Raw genomic sequence first — 16,107 nt, 5'->3', positions numbered from 1 at the left:
ATGAGATTAGATTCTTCTTGAAATTTTAATTACGAATCTCTCAATTGTGATGTGAGAAAGTTATTAAAACTGGAATTCAACATCCGAAAGTTATAGAAAATAATAGTCTCATTCCGGTTTAAAATAAAGTCACTTTTTGTTAAACTATGTAATTGTTTGCTTAAAATAACTACAATATTTCAAGAAAATACAATTCTAGTTAAATTTAATAAAAAACAAATATTAAATTTAATTTTAATTAAAGTTTCTTGCTTTCTGTCTTTTTTTAGAGAGAAGAGAAATATGAAAACATTAAACCACACACATTTTTTTAGGACTAAATTATAAATTATTTTGTGATAAAAATACAGATTTTAGGAACCATTTATACATGATACTGTGAAAAAGAAGACAGAGAAAAAGAAAGAAAACAATCAATATATAGAAAAGATATCACAATGTTAAATTAATAATCAATTTAATAATAATGCCAACAAGCACTTATTACCATAATAAAAATTCTTTCCCTTCAATTACAGTAAAGAATTTGTTAGAAAAAATAATAAAATTGTCTACATTGTGCTTCACCGTTGTAATTACAAGGCAAAATGTTCTATTACCGTATTTTTTCGGGTTCACCACGTGATTTGGAAAATTTGATAAGGTTCAGTCCAACATGCTCGCGTCTCGCGCGCACGCATGTGGACACACATACATATATTTATATACGTATAAATACGTATGTACGCTGGACGATATTACAAAATTATCGCGACGTCAATGTTATCGGCGCCGTCCGTGCAGAGTGGAGCACATAGATACACGAAGCGATACGCTCCGCATGGCATAATGGAACCGATCGGATGGCGGGACCCCCGCGTGAAATGCGAGTTCCCCATAGAATAGATCCTGACCCCCCCCCTTCTCTCCTTTTCCCAACCCCGTCCCCCTCCGGGGATCACCGGTGCCCGAGATAATGCGATAACGAGCTTTACTACATGACTATCGCTGCGGCGCGTATTTGTTGCCACGATCGATTCGCGCCGGTATCCGCCGAAAATAAATCGCCCCAGCCCGGTAAAATTTATTAAACACCACTACGCAGCCGCCTTCCTGCACATCAATTCTTAACATTATATTTTTTCCGTGATTAATAGATAAATGAAAGATTTATTTACACTTTCGAAATAGAAAGTCTTTCGTGATTGATTAATTATAAACTTAGCTTACGGTAAAAAAAGTTACGGTAAAAAAAAGTATAAACACATTTTCAAACGTAAAGATAAAATTGTTAGAATTTTAAAAAATAAGTTAAAATTTTTAATTAAATAAAGTTGGTTTATTTATATTAAATTAGAATGTAATTCTTTAGAATTAGATTACCCTGAATAACAAAATATATTATTAAATAAATTATTATTTTATTTGTTAATCAAGTTTATACAAAATTACAAAGTATTATCTTTTATACGAGAATGTATTTTTTCTTAAACTTTAATTTAAAAAAGAGATAATAAATTAAAGTTTATATGTTTTAAAAATAACTAGTTAAAAATTATTAACTTTAAATATCATTACTTAACTTTTACCTTTTAATGATTAATATCCGGTCTCAGTGATATTATAATTTATATCTGTTACATTACCAAAAAGTGTATTAAATTCTTTAATTATTTCTTGTTTAATTTATAAATTATAAAGTATAAAGTTACATTTAGTTTAAGTTTTCTTTTAGAATCAAATAATCTCGCATTTTTACATACGCTAAAATAATTTATGTACTTTGACGGTGGTATATATTTCGATAATATACTGTTCCATCTTCCTGCGCTTTAACTCACTTGCTTTAAATTTCATTTATTCGTAACACGTTAGACCTAAATTTGCAAAATACGTGTTTCCCAAAGTGACGAGAGGCGTCGAAGACCTGCGTGAGACGTGTTAAGTGTTCACCCCCGGCGAGGGATGTATATTGGTTGGCGCTACCTTGCGAGAAATCGCGGTGCCCCGCGTTTTGTAATGACCTCATTGTCGTGCCGGTGCGTCGACGACGCCCCCCGTTATTGTCGCTTCCTGAGAACGTTTGACTTCGTTCGGGTGATTGCAGGGTGAATTTCTCGGGAGTTTGCTGCATTGTCGCGCGAGAATATGGAGGGAGGCGCTTTGCGGCCACGCGGGAGGGGTGCCTCGCTTATAGTTCCTTCTCGTCTTTCTTTCTCCCTCTCCCTTTTCCCCGTCTCTGTTTCTCTTTCCTCGCGTGAACCCCCAGTGAGACGTACGTAGCTTAGCGGACCCGGGCAACCTTCCCTGAGAAGATTTCAAATTACAGACTCCAGAAACGGCGCCCCTGTCGTGGACCACGCAACCCCCTGTCGCGTCATCGCGGAAACACGCGCGAGGTACTCCGCCTCGAAGGCGCACTGCACCGTTTCTCTTTCTTCTGTTTTCTTTTTTTCTTCCTCTTCTTCTTTTTTGTTCCGCTTCGTGATTTCTCTCCTAATATCCTTCACTTGTGTCCGCCGTTTAAGGAACGTGGAAGGAACACGTGAGATTTCATGAAAGTGTCGCTACACAAAAGTTGAAGCTACATTACGGATATTTTTAACTATACAAATATTACGTTTAATTAATGTCACGTGTACGCTTTTTCAATCCTGCAATACTGTCATAAAATAATGAGTCTTATATTAAAAATGTTATTTATTGTATAATTTTTAGAAAAATTTTTATTATTGCCGTGCGTGTTTTGAAATGCTTAACGCAATGTATAAAACAAATAAGAATCTGTATTTACAATATCCAAGAATAAGACAAAGTATTCAAATAATGTTCTTGAAAAATTGTAAAATTTTTGATAATGTAACTAAAATTCAAACAAGACAAAAACAGTAGCTTACTTCGTCCATGGATAATAAAAATAGCTATGCTTTTTTCATTAAATAAGTTTAACCATAATTTAATCAATTTTTGGGTACCTTTTTCTGAACTGTATAAAATCTACGCGATAAAGAACATCCTCCCTTGAATATTTTTTTAACCTTCTCTCTCTCTCTCTCTCTCTCTCTCTCTCTCTCTCTCTCTCTCTTTCTCCACCGTAATTTTTACGGTAGTTGACATCTCGGTAAAGACTGTAGGGGCTGATAATAAAAACTGTTAATGTATTAACTGGTTTTGAAGGGTGGAAACTACGTACGAAAATATGTACGAGACAGCAGCGACGGGCAGCCGAGTGAAAATCGTAAACGGGGGAGCAGACACGCGCGTCGTCCCTTTGACGATGATCTCGCGCGGAGGGATGATACTTTGAACTCGCCGACAACTCTTTCGAGACCTTCGTTACAGCTCGCTTCTTCGCGAGTATCTCTGCGTACGCGTATGCGTGTACAGGAAGAAAAGAGAGTCCCATCCGTTCTATTCTCACCGTCGACCCTCGCTTCAGAATATTAAACAAAACGCACTTTTGCCTGCCGTTCATTACCGCAACTTTGCAAACCGACGTGTCCTCTCGAAGCGGAAGATGCGGAGCAGGGGATCGAGTCGAGAGTTGAATTGAAATAGATAGAATCTTAACGCGGATCGCGCATTAACGTCAACCTTAAGTCGTAAGACCCATCTTTGAGTATTGCACTAGGACTCATTCGATCTCAATAACAGAATAATTGATAATTTTGCTTAGGTTTGACAAAAGCCTTGGAATCTTGTTTCTATTCGCAATTAATACGGAAGCGAAATATTTAGGGAATGGACAAAAGAATGTTGACACTTAGAAGACACATTTCGTTTTTTTTTTCAACAAGAGATTAATCTACCATTATCTAACATATGGATTCTTGTTAAAATAAAGTTATACAATGATTAAATAAACATCAATAGAATATTGTACTATTTTTTTAGGGAGCAGAACATTTTTTAATTTGTAGTGCTGGAAGAAGAAATTTGTTTTTCATGCTATTTTCCAAAAATCATCGTTTTTTTCTTCGGTCATCTTAACTATCTCATTTAAATTTTTTAAAGTTTTAAAGAGCAGAGTAAAAAAATAGATTTTCTCCTTTTCTTAAAAGGTGTTCTACTAAAAAAAACAACACAACATTGCACGTTAAATATTATATGGCCTTATTCCAAACAAGGATAAAATCTGTAATGAAGACACAATGGGTCAATCTTTTATTTAAAAAATAAATAATGTATTTCTCTGATGTTTACATTATTTTGTTTAGCCCCTGTATATTGAAACGTTTTCGAAATGTCTTACATTACATTCTCGCAAATTTAGAGACCCGATTATAATGTTACTCGCGCCCTAACACGTACACTAGCGATCGTGTGACGCGCGATCGAGAACACCAACTTTAACGCGAAACCGAGCGTTTTCCACAACGCGATTACGCGGGAGCGTTAATCCGTATTGTTTTTTTTCCAGCAGATCGTGCGCGAACGCGGACGACCGGATTCTGGCGTGCAAAACAGTCCGAGAGAGAGAGAGAGAGAGAGAGAGAGAGAGAGAGAGAGAGAGCCGGAAAGAGAGGCAGGATGACGGATAGATTTATTCTGCTGCGAGATGAAGGGAGACGGAGGAAGAGAAAAACGACGGGAGAGGATCGCATTCGAGCTCGCGCGTGTGCGTCAGGCGTTTTTAATGCGTGTTACCCGGCGGAACCGCAATCCGCTTTTGCGGCGGATGCCGGTGCTGTCCGCAGCCTGCCGGTTGGCGGTTTCCGGTAACGCGCTTTAGCGCAAACCAGCAGGCACGCCTGATTTCGAAATTGCAAAACATTTTCACACTCTTGTGATTCCAACGCGGCTCGACGGTGGTCCCCCTTTCTCCCTCCCTACCCTCCCTTTCACCCTATCCTGCTGTTGCGCGCACGGTGCCACCTTCCGCTCTCTTTTTCGCGTTTTCCGATTTTTTTTTTCGTTCCTCCACACACGCGTGCACATCGTCGTTTAAAATCACGCGTTACTCCTAAAACGCGCTTCGCGCGCCCCGAAAAGCGCGCGTCATCGGCGCGTTTTCGCGCGACGATGATGCACGTTCACCGCTAACGTGAAAAAATGCCCGAATCTGTAACGAAAACGAAAACGCGACTAACGTTTCATTTGTGATATTCAGTTGAAGAGTTTGAACTAAAAAACACAAAGTAAACTATATTCTATTTTTTTATTTTGCCTCTCATAAGCAAAGAAATGCCAACAAATATTCATTGGTTAGTTTAAACTTTTATTGTTAAAAATTAAGTATTATAAAAGTAAAATGTATTTGCTACAAGAGATTTATTAATTAAAATTGAAAACTATTTAAAAATTAAAATGTTTTAACACTAAAATTACAACATAACTAATATTTTAGCTATTTAATTTAATTTAATATTTTTATGATATTTTAAACAGCTATGTTTCTGTCTTCGTTTTTTAAATATTTAAAAATGTTTTAATTTTAAATGGTATTTAAATTAAACTATTTAAATCTGAAATCTTTAACAATTTAAATGCTTTAATGTTTTTAATTTAAACACTGTTTAAAAATAAAACTAAACATTTACGTATTTAAAAAACAGAAACAGAAATAAAACATTTTAATCGCAAACATTACTTTCAAAATTTTTTTTACGTGTAATTTTATGTAAATTTATAAAATAGCAAGTTATAATACACTTAAAATTATCAAATTAAATTTCAAAAATAAATATTTTTAAATATATATATATATATATACAATTTATTTACAATATAAAAAATCTATATTTTTCTCTTTCAACATCCTATCTACCTTTTCGTTCCTATCCCCTTTTTCTTCTTTTTTTCTACATTTCCTAATTTTTATACATGAAATATCAAATCATAACTCTAAAAAACGCGGATAAATCAAACACGTGTAATGACGTTGCGATCGGGTTGGCAATGCTCGTGTCTTATCGGCTCATTTTAAACACATTAAAGAATTGATGGCGCGATCGTTGAAGCTAGAGCCTTTCCGGTAATTATTCCGGCGTTCATCGATGCCCCGAGATTTCGCGTTTAATTGTGAAGCGTTTAACCAGTATCGGCCCGCGGCGACAAGCAATGCCAGAGTCGGAGTGTGCAGTCATTAAATTATTCCGGAATGTGAGCCCGATGGGTGTCCTCGATCGTTTCGAAACGGCTCGCGCTCGACAAAAGGATCGGCCGGTATGTATATACATCTGACGCGATCTATACAACTCTTTCGCACGTGTTAGACGCTTCGCCGGTCCTGTTTCACGCGAGTCTAAGCGCGGCATCTATGTTCTTTATATCCCAAGTGACCGTGTTCGTCCTGACGAGCTTGCTCGAAATTAGTTCAGGATAAAATGACTAGAGAAGAGGGGTTATTTTATTAAACATTAACTTATATCAATGAAAACGTTAAAAAAATTAATGAAAAAGGCATATCAGAGATAAATAATCTTTCTATATTCGTTTAATTATGCATGTTAACCTGACAAAAAATGTTCTTCTTTTTTTATTTGGATCCACACGCAAATAAAAATCAAAATCGAAAAATATAGAGGGAATAACTCACATTATAACATGACTAGCAAAGTTTATTGTGAAAGTTTTCAAGGCACTTATAGTCTTTGGACAATTTTTGCTACTATTTTTTTATTTATTGCAATTTGTTGCTATTACTTCAAAAAAATTCTCTATTAAGATAAATGATAACTTTATGATTAAAACTGAGGACAATATTTCATGTTGCTGTTTATATTAACCTAAATAATTTGAAAAAGATAACTTCCTTTATCTAAATTAAAAACAAAACTAATATATTTATTAATTTAGATAAAAATAAGATAAAGCCATTTTTTCATTGAAATAAGTTTATGTATATAGCAACAAACACTGACTATAATTATATAAAATTAACAACGAAAAAATTTCCATAATAATATTCTACAAAATCATGTTAAACTCTGTCTCGTAAAACTCTTCGAAATACCTCAACCATTCCTTTAACATTTAAACCTAGAGTTCTCACGATTCCAGCGATTAACCGATAAATGTTTGTTTCACAATATAAATCGCAACGCCTCGTTTTCCCCGAGGTTTCGGTTCGAGAGATGAGGGCCGTTGCCGCTTCTACAGACTAAACGTCTAATCGCTAACAGCTTCAACCCAAACATCCCATCAGAGAGCAGAGCTTTCGATCAGGCGGATATCTCATTGCGGCACGTGCAGAATCTCGAGGCGGCACCACCACCCGCGGGGGGTGGCCGGGCACTCGACTCTCGAGCCCGGGATATGACGCGAGTCAGTGACTCCGAAAAACGATCCTTCAGTGCGCGGCACGGCGTACGGGGCCGGGCGAGCGTGTCGGCAAACAAAATCGGTCGGTGGAACGCCATCGGCGGCTGCACCGGGCAGCATCAGCGCCCATGCCGCGCTGCTCCTCTCTCTCTCTCTCTCTCTCTCTCTCTTCGATTCTGGCCGATGCGCGCACACACGTCGTCCCCGCGGGGCTGAGCGAAACGCAAAAACGTCAGCGGCAAGTTCCTCGAATGATTTTTCGAACGCGAGCAACGAGCCCGCGAGCCGTCCCGCCGCCGCCGCCGCCAGTGAAACAGTTTCGCCCCGTACCGTTTGTTCCGTACCTCGTTTGCTCTCCGAATCGGATCGAACGTTTCCCCGATAAATAACGTCGCATTTTCGGCGTACGCCGACAAAAAGGCTTTTTGCACGCATTTTCGCGTTCGCCGCCGGCAGCGATGCGGAAAAAGCGCGTCAAACACGTTAGATCTGTCCAATTGTTCCCTCCATCTCCTCTTCTTCCTCCTCCTCCGCCACCACCACCTCCTCCTCTTCTTCCGCCGATATATTCTTTCGCCGCATTGGAAATCGCGCTCGTTAGCGATACACGCGATTATCGGTATTCCCATGGAAAACCATCGGCTACCTAATTACGCCGATACAAGGGAGAAATCTCTCCCTTTGCCCTCCCACCCCTCGGCAACGTTCGATTATCGAACGGAAATTACAATCGAACAATTATAATTAGCGAAATATAACGCGATATACCGTTCGACGCGATTTGTTCCATAGTTTGTTCGCGCGCGATAGCCGCAAAGTATCATATTGTTCCATCTGAATCGATTAATTTTATCACTGGGAAATATTGTATTGTCACATTTATCATTACAATCGGTCTACTTAACGCGCACATCGGGGCATCAAAAGAGATTCAAGAGGCACCGACGGCAAAGCGGTTGTATTAACCCACTGTTGCACTCACCGTCGATCTTCCTCCGCTATTAATCGCCACCGTTTACCGTTTATGTACATTACCGCGGCTAATTATACCGCGGCAGTTGCCCTTTGACTCGATTAGTAACAACGAATGCGCCCGGCAATGCCCAGCCACGTGCTGCGCCCGCGTTTCCGAATTGGTTCCACGGGAGTTTACGGGGTCGCCAACCGGTCTCTATCGAGCGGAGAGGAAGGGAAGGGAAAAAAAAGGAGAAGAACCGAGCCGCGAGACGGGAAAGGAGGAAGGGAGGAGAATCCTGCGAGAGGGAGAGACAGAAGAGGGCGATTCGGTACCATTTGGCTCGGCTTCGACGTCGGTTAACGCAGCGGGGTTACCGGCGGACGCCTCGACGGACACATTGAGGGCGCCCGTTCGACTTGATAATCGCTTGCCATTCATACACTTTTCATTGGATTGCGATTGAGCATTAAGAAACCGGGAGAAAGAGAGAGAGTGAGAGAGAGAGAGAGAGAGAGACCCGGGAGCTACGCGTATTGCGCCATTGCGCGACGTATTAGCATTAGGAGGCATCATCTCGAGTGTAAACACTGCATGGGCACCGCGGATTTAGTCACAGTCGAGAACCGCGGGACGTCCCCGATATTATCGGTCCCTTTTCACGTTTTTACCTCTGGCAACGTCCCTCCGCTGCAACCCCCTCCCCGATAAACGAACTGGAGATCCATTAACCTTCTCAGAAACCGCTTTTTTTTTTTATTTGGAACGGTCCCGATCTCCCTCTCTTTCTCTTATTCGGTTTTGATGGGAGTTAAATTTTTAATGAAGCAACAAAGTCATTTTTAATTTTTAATCTAACATTTCAAAGATATATATACACATAAATATCATGTACGATATCGGTAAGAAATGAACATTGACATTGAATATTGAATTATTCCGGACTATTTCGAGGTTTACTTCATTACGAAGAGTAGTAAGATGTGTTTTGGAAGGAGAGGGGGGCGGCAAGAGCATATTAAGAGATAAAGAATATTTTGCAGCAAAAGAATATTTTGGCTTTTAAGAAGAAATTAAACTGCAATATTGCACAATATTAAAATCTTTTACGAGCAGCCTCAGGTTTACCTTACTAATTTCAATCTGAAATTCAATACGACAAATTCAATACAACAAGAAGCGTGAAAAAAACCGCACAAAAAAAAAGTTCAAAATGAGTTACAACTCGCGCGTTAGCTTTTCACGAGCAATCTGCGCGTTAGCTCGCCCGACGGATCCCATTCTACGTACATCCCTATACAGCGGCGAGATCGACCCAAAGACATCGAGACTAGAGAAATGTACGAGGGAGGATCGCCGCGCCGGTGAACGTCGCTGACACACAAGAAAGTTTCGTCTTTCGAAGGGACGGAGGAGGGGGCGGAGGAGGAGAAGAAAGCGGTTTGTCGTTGGCCTTAACCGCGAGGATTCACGGTTGAAGCCCACGGGCAGCGGACCGTCGTCCATGATCCCCTTTATCCAATCCGCGAGGATCCGTGGGGCGTTAAATCCCTCACGGGAAAGCTCCGTAACTGAGCTCCTCTCGCGTTCGCGCGCGCACGCTAAGTCGGTCAGCTCGGTCCAGCCGAGCGAGAGGATCACAATACCGGCGCCGACCGCGGGCCGGGCACATCCGCATCCCCGGCTCTCGCACGTTCTCCCCGTGAAAATTAGTTGCGCGAGAAATCCATGCTAATGTCGACTAATCGGCCGTAATCAGCCGTGAGAGCCGACGGCTGTCACGAGTCGACGGAAGATCGCGACGGAGAGAGAGAAGCGAGAGAAGCGAGAGAGAGAGAGAGAGAGAGAACCTTTCCTCGGGCCGCGTCAGCGATTCGATCGCGACGAATTGACGCGCGATCAGACGCGGATTCGTATTGAGGGCGATCGTGTTTCCACGGAAAATAGCCTATTTTTGCGCGAACTGACAGGTCGAGATGTAAGTAGATTTTCGGAATTTTTTTTAGAATCTCGTTACAAATCTGTTGATTTGATTTGTACAGTTAATGAGTCATGACAGATTTTGTAACTTTTGAGGGGTGACTACTAATTCGTGAATTTGAATCGCGTGACTGATATGTAAAACGTTAAACCTTTAAAGTATCACTTAATACATAAGCAAGTTACAAAATTTAAAGAAACGTTAAAAAGTTTTAAGAAAGAGATGCAATTAAAACATTTATTTACATCAATTATCCATTGCAAATGCTCAAAATTGCTTTCTATAACGTGACGTGCTTTCTATAACTTAGGAGTGAACGAATAATGAAAGAGCAACCGAGTAAGTCTACGCAAGAAGAAGTTGAGCCTCCAAAACATGTTACTTACAAGTCAGTATCATACGTTTATTTTCCTCAAACTATTTGTTTAACTTATTAAGGCCCTTGAAAAGGTTAGCTTAGAACGGTTAGAAATATGACAAGAGCACGAAAATACATTTCTGACACAAAAAATACTTTACAAAAATCAATTTGGCCATGAGCTTTAATGGGGGGGTTAATTCTAATATTTATTAATTACAAATACTCAAATTGTTGTCTACAACAAAATGTTTTTATATTTTAGGAATGAGGTCGAAGAACCAAATGAATCTACCATTCAAGAAGAAGTTTATGATCCTCACATACATCGTGACACTTACAAACCAGTGTCGTACGTTCATTTCCCTCAAATTATTCTAAGTTGCTTATCTTTTCAATATAATAACAAAATTAATTTTCACTATTGAATCCATCATTTTGATAAATGATTATTATATAACATATTTATAAAATTATCGTGAGTAGTACACATTTATTAGACTGTTTTCCTATAAAAATGTAATACTGAGCAGTATTAAAATGGTCAATAATCATTACTTATTTTAAACCTTAAAAGTATTAATAATAGTATTTACATTTTTATAAGGATTACTTCAGTATTAATTAAAATATGTCTAGAATTTTGTAAGCTAAATTTTTATAAATTTAAAAACAAAATTTAATGAGCTAGATTTAGATCTAACAAGTAAAAAATAGTTTCTTACATACAATCAAAATAAAATCACAAACGAGATGTTCTTTATACTTATGACTGAGAATGATTTAGTAAAGTCGAAACGTCTCGTTTGTGATTTTATTTCAATTGTATCTAAAAAGACCTATTGTTTACTTATTATTAAATCTAAATCTCACTCGTTTTTTTACTTTTGTTTTCACATTTGATTGCTTTGCATAATCGAGCTTGTAAATTACTGTTTTATAGCTAATTCAAGTGTGATTTATTATTGAAAAAAAGGAATATATTTTTATCTTATGATTTCGCAACTACATTCTTAATCTTAATCTTTTCTTTGTGTTATTTAAGCATTTATTTCAATTGTAATTTAATTTTTCTTTTTGCAGAGATTTTGGGTCTTTCGCAAATTTGGTGAAAAGCGCGGCTGGAACGGGTCTCTTCGCCATGCCGAATGCTTTTGCCTGCGTCGGTCTCGCAATCGGGATTATCGGTACGGCATTTATGGGACTACTGATAACCGTGTCTCTTCAGTTACTCGTCAGAATTCACCATATGATGTGCATTCGTCTGAGGAAACCTATCTTGGTGTATGACGAAGTGGTAGTAGCCACTCTAACCACGGATGTACGAAAACCGTGGCTGTCTACACGTGCTGCAACGTTCGTAATTTCAGTAATTACGTGTTATTTCATGCCTTTATTGCACGACAAATTGTGCAATATTTTATAAAGTGTAACAATTATAGGTGTAATTATTAAGTGTGTACTTAATAATTATAAAAATTACAAATTATAGTATTTTAGAGATGAGTATCATGAAGAGATGAGTATAATACCAAGAGTATTTGAATTTTTATTCGTTTGTAGACTCATTGTGGATATCACGATGCTGGCGTGCTACATCGGGATCGGTTCGGTTTACGTCGTGTTTATTTCCGGCATAATCCAGGAATGTATAGACAGTGAAAAAGTCATCGGTCAAAGTTACTACGCGCTCATGATATTTCCATTACTTTTTGCAATGAACATGATGAAGAATCTTGCGGACATCGCGCCAATTTCTATTATGGGAAACATTTTGCTTCTCGCCGCTGGGCTTATTGGAGTCGTGTACGCTTTGAAAGACGGAATCGGTGATACTTGGGCCACGATCGGCCCGAAGATAGACCTGTACCCGAAGTTCATCGGCGTGGTTTTCTTCAGTATGTGTTCGCCAGGCGTGGTGAGTCCTTACTCTCTAGTAAATCGAGTTAAGTTTCGGTTTTATAAAACTTTCTAATTAATTAATTTTAACTTTGTTTAATTATTTTTTACGATTTTATGTCCAATAATAACAAGTCTTCGATAACAATGTTTCAAATTACGATATCTAAATCCTTCAGATATTGGCGATAGAACATAGTATGAAGAAACCCTGGGATTACATTAGAATGTGCGGTATATTGAACTGGGGCATGGCATTTTTAATTATAATACACATTTTCGTTGGCTCTATTGGTTACTTGAAGTGGGGACCCGACGCGCTCGGCAATTTTATCCGTAATCATGAGATACACGATGGGTAAATGTAATTTTATCATATAATAATTGCAAATATAAATATACAATAAATATAAAAATATAAAATTCTACTATAAACTTTTAATGAAGATATAAGAGTTTAGATAAAATTTCAAAGTGATAAAATTATTATCAGCTACATAAATGAATTAAAATTTAACATCAATTGTACCCGACCTTTTAAAGTGTTTCTAGCACACATAGAATAAGGTATAATCTATTAAATCTTTGTTTACTGCTCTTTTCTCATGTATTTAATATTTTTGTCACTAAATGTTGCTCATATTAAATAAAAATATAAAATATATTAGAATGTGCATAAAAATATTAGAACCGGTATTTAAAAAATATAAAGTATTGGAATAAAATATAAAAATATGAGAAATAATTTAGGCAACTGGTTCAGCAATTCTCTTCTGCTCTCTATAATAATATCTCATTGTTCCATCCATTATTTAGACCGACGATAGCGGCACTAGTAATGCAAGCGCTGGCAATGTACTTCACGTACGGGCTACAGTGTTACATGCCCATTCGGATTCTCAAGTACAGCTATGCCATACCGGCGATCGAGGGCGGCACCTGCAAAGGAACACCGTTCCTTTGGGATCTGATCATTCGTTTCGGCATCACCATCGTCACGTGTAAACGACAATTTCTTTTTACAATCTCTTTCGCGCGTTGTTCCGCACTCTTGTTACCTTCAAGGTAAACTCGGTCAGGTTCGATGGACCGCGACGGATTGAATCCCTCTTCCTCCCTTTATCTCGGAGCGACCAACTCCGTGGAATCGATCAATCCGTCCGATTACAGTCCGCTTTAGACCCAGATATTACTAAAGTTCAGGAATCCACTTTCGCGGAATTTGATGTAGACGCTCAATTTTGTCGAAGTCCCGTTTGACCGGATCGCTCCGGAGTTATTACAACGTTATACTAACTGCGCTACTTGCTTTAATTTGCTCTAATTACGCCAATCGATAATACGCGCGTCGTTGTTACTCGGCGAGAAGGGAAATTTTCTGAGACAAAAGCGGAATCCTCGTGTCTTGCAGGCATTCTGGCGGCGGCGATCCCGAGGCTTGATCTATTTACCGGTCTGGTCGGCGCTATATGCATATCTACATTGGCCACATTGATCCCGGTTACCTTATACATTCTCGTGCATCACGCGGATTTCGGAAGGTTTAAATGGAGACTAATTCTGGGCGTCTCCATGTTTACCATCGCTTTTATCGCGGCTGTGTGCGCCATAACGACCAATATGATCTTACTCGTGAAGTACTTTAGATACGGGTACGGAATATAATTATATAAATGGCAATATTACCTAAGAATTTAAATTTTAATAAAATTATAAAATCTTATAACATAACAGTTTGCAATTGTAAAATCTTAGAACGGTATTTATAACGCCAAATTTATAAAAAAAATTCAAGTATATAAAAATCGTTGTTAAAAAATTCTTTTTTAAATTAAAATGCTCGAAAATTGTGTGACAATAATTTAAGATAAACTTAAAGATTTTTAAATTAAAATAGCTGTTGTGCTCGTCGAATAATGCTTACAAGCTGTTCTGGTATCTTGATTATAAATATGGTCAGAATGTATATTCGCATTTACGTCAACACAAAGAAGAACGACGTGATGATGGACTTTTTAATTCTTTTCAGGGATTGAAACCGGAGCGACGGCGGTGTTATCTTAATCTAGTCTCTGTTCGTAGTCCCCAGCCCGATGAAAATACCGTCGGCATGCCTCGTAGCGTTTTCCATTTTTGTCTTCGGGCGCGGCTCTAAAGCCGCCACACCGTTTACGCGCGATTCAGCCTAATCACGGCAGCTGCGGCAGCGACGGCGACGACGACAACGGCGAGGCGGCTGGAAAAACCGCGAAAAAGGCGTGAAGCTCGTGAGGGACAAAAAGCGAGGAGAGCCAGAAAAAAGGAGAGAGAAAAGAGGGAATACGGCGAGAGAAGCGCGCGCGACGTATAATCGCGTCAGATCACCGAGGCGTCAATGGCTGCTGCTGCTGCTGCTGGGCTTATCATGCACACACACGTGGGACACAGGATGATGAAAAGAGAGAGCGAGAGAGAGAGAGAGGGGGGGGGGGGGGGAAAGGGAGAGGGAAGAGGCAGAGACACGTGGAAACTGGCAGACAAGTATCGACACGGCGAATATACGGGCGTGTGGGTGCACGCGAGGGCCAGGGGGACGACGTTGCGCAAATGGCAAGGGAAAGAGAAAGAGTGAGAAGGGTGAGAAGGAAGGAGGGCGAGGGTCTCTCCCTTTCTTTCTCTATCCACGGGAAAAGGAACCAAAGCAGAAACGACGACGACGGTGGCGGCGGCGGTGGCGGCGGCGGCGGCGGCGGCGCGAAGAGAGAGCCTCAGCGGGACACGGAAGGGTGCTTTCATCACATAGAGGACACAACCCCTTTTAGTGGCCACCGCTATTTCCCCGCCGTCACTCTCCCCCACGTCCTAACCTGCCGTGTCCCCCTCCCCCCTCTCCCCCCGTCCTCTCTTTCTCTCTCAGATTCGCCCTTACAGACTCCCTATGCCTGGCCGCTCATCCGTTTGCCAGTTCAAGGTGGCTGCGTTCATTACCGGAGGATACACCGGGTGTGGTGTGGGACGACTCTCCACCGAACCCGTCGCCGGCTTCCCTCGCCGTGCTTCCCTCGCCGGTCGGCCCCCGAGAGAAAACGTTCCGTTTAATAATTATATCGATGAGTCGCCAAGGACGCCGCGGCGCCCAGAGTACCGCGCGAATCGCGAATATACGTATCGTAAATGGTAAATTCACCGACAATTAAGATTCGACGCGCCCCAAGGAATCATTTGAGAATTGTTTTTCGACACGCCTAAAAATTGATTAGATAATTACACATGCTCTTTTAATATTATGATATGCAGAGATACATACACTGAGAAAAAAATGTTAAATTGACTAAATTTTTCAACTAGAATTAAATTTCTTCAGTTCAAGTATTTATTCAATTAACTTAAATAACATAAAATACTTGAACTTCAATTTAAGTATTTATATATTTGTCTGAAACACACAAATAATTGAATTAAAGAAATTTAATCAAGTTGAAAAATTTAATAAAATCAACAACTTTTTTTTTCAGTGTATAGACTTTTTATTTGTGTGATATGCAAGAGAAGATACCGTGCAAAGTGTTTTCACTCAAAATTAAAATTTCGAATATAAGATATTAAAATATTTACGTTGAAATTTTAATGAATACATAATAGAAATAACAGGTACAACAAATAATAAATATAATTTCATGAAAATCTATAATT

The 16,107-nt window shown here is 39.3% G+C and overlaps 1 protein-coding gene across 1 annotated transcript; it reads left to right on the top strand.

Annotated features, from left to right (window-relative positions):
* The first annotated feature begins 7,777 nt into the window (after window positions 1–7,777).
* Window positions 7,778–14,872, top strand: LOC105830078 (proton-coupled amino acid transporter-like protein CG1139). Its single transcript, XM_036283208.1, has 9 exons — window positions 7,778–10,175; window positions 10,489–10,566; window positions 10,802–10,888; window positions 11,620–11,892; window positions 12,100–12,454; window positions 12,615–12,793; window positions 13,252–13,436; window positions 13,847–14,087; window positions 14,465–14,872. Coding segments are annotated over exons 1-9 (1,407 nt in total). The 5' UTR covers window positions 7,778–10,173; the 3' UTR covers window positions 14,472–14,872.
* Window positions 14,873–16,107: the final 1,235 nt, after the last annotated feature.

The sequence above is a fragment of the Monomorium pharaonis genome, chromosome 2, assembly GCF_013373865.1.
Source record: "Monomorium pharaonis isolate MP-MQ-018 chromosome 2, ASM1337386v2, whole genome shotgun sequence".
NCBI lineage: Eukaryota > Metazoa > Arthropoda > Insecta > Hymenoptera > Formicidae > Monomorium > Monomorium pharaonis.
This window is presented reverse-complemented; position numbering and strand designations above follow the sequence as displayed.

Excerpts from the sequence above, each read along its gene's own strand:
- LOC105830078 (XM_036283208.1), top strand. Across the intron at positions 10,889-11,619 it reads GACACTTACAAACCAGTGTC|AGATTTTGGGTCTTTCGCAA; the intron begins GTACGTTCATTT and ends TTCTTTTTGCAG. Across the intron at positions 12,794-13,251 it reads AATCATGAGATACACGATGG|ACCGACGATAGCGGCACTAG; the intron begins GTAAATGTAATT and ends TCCATTATTTAG.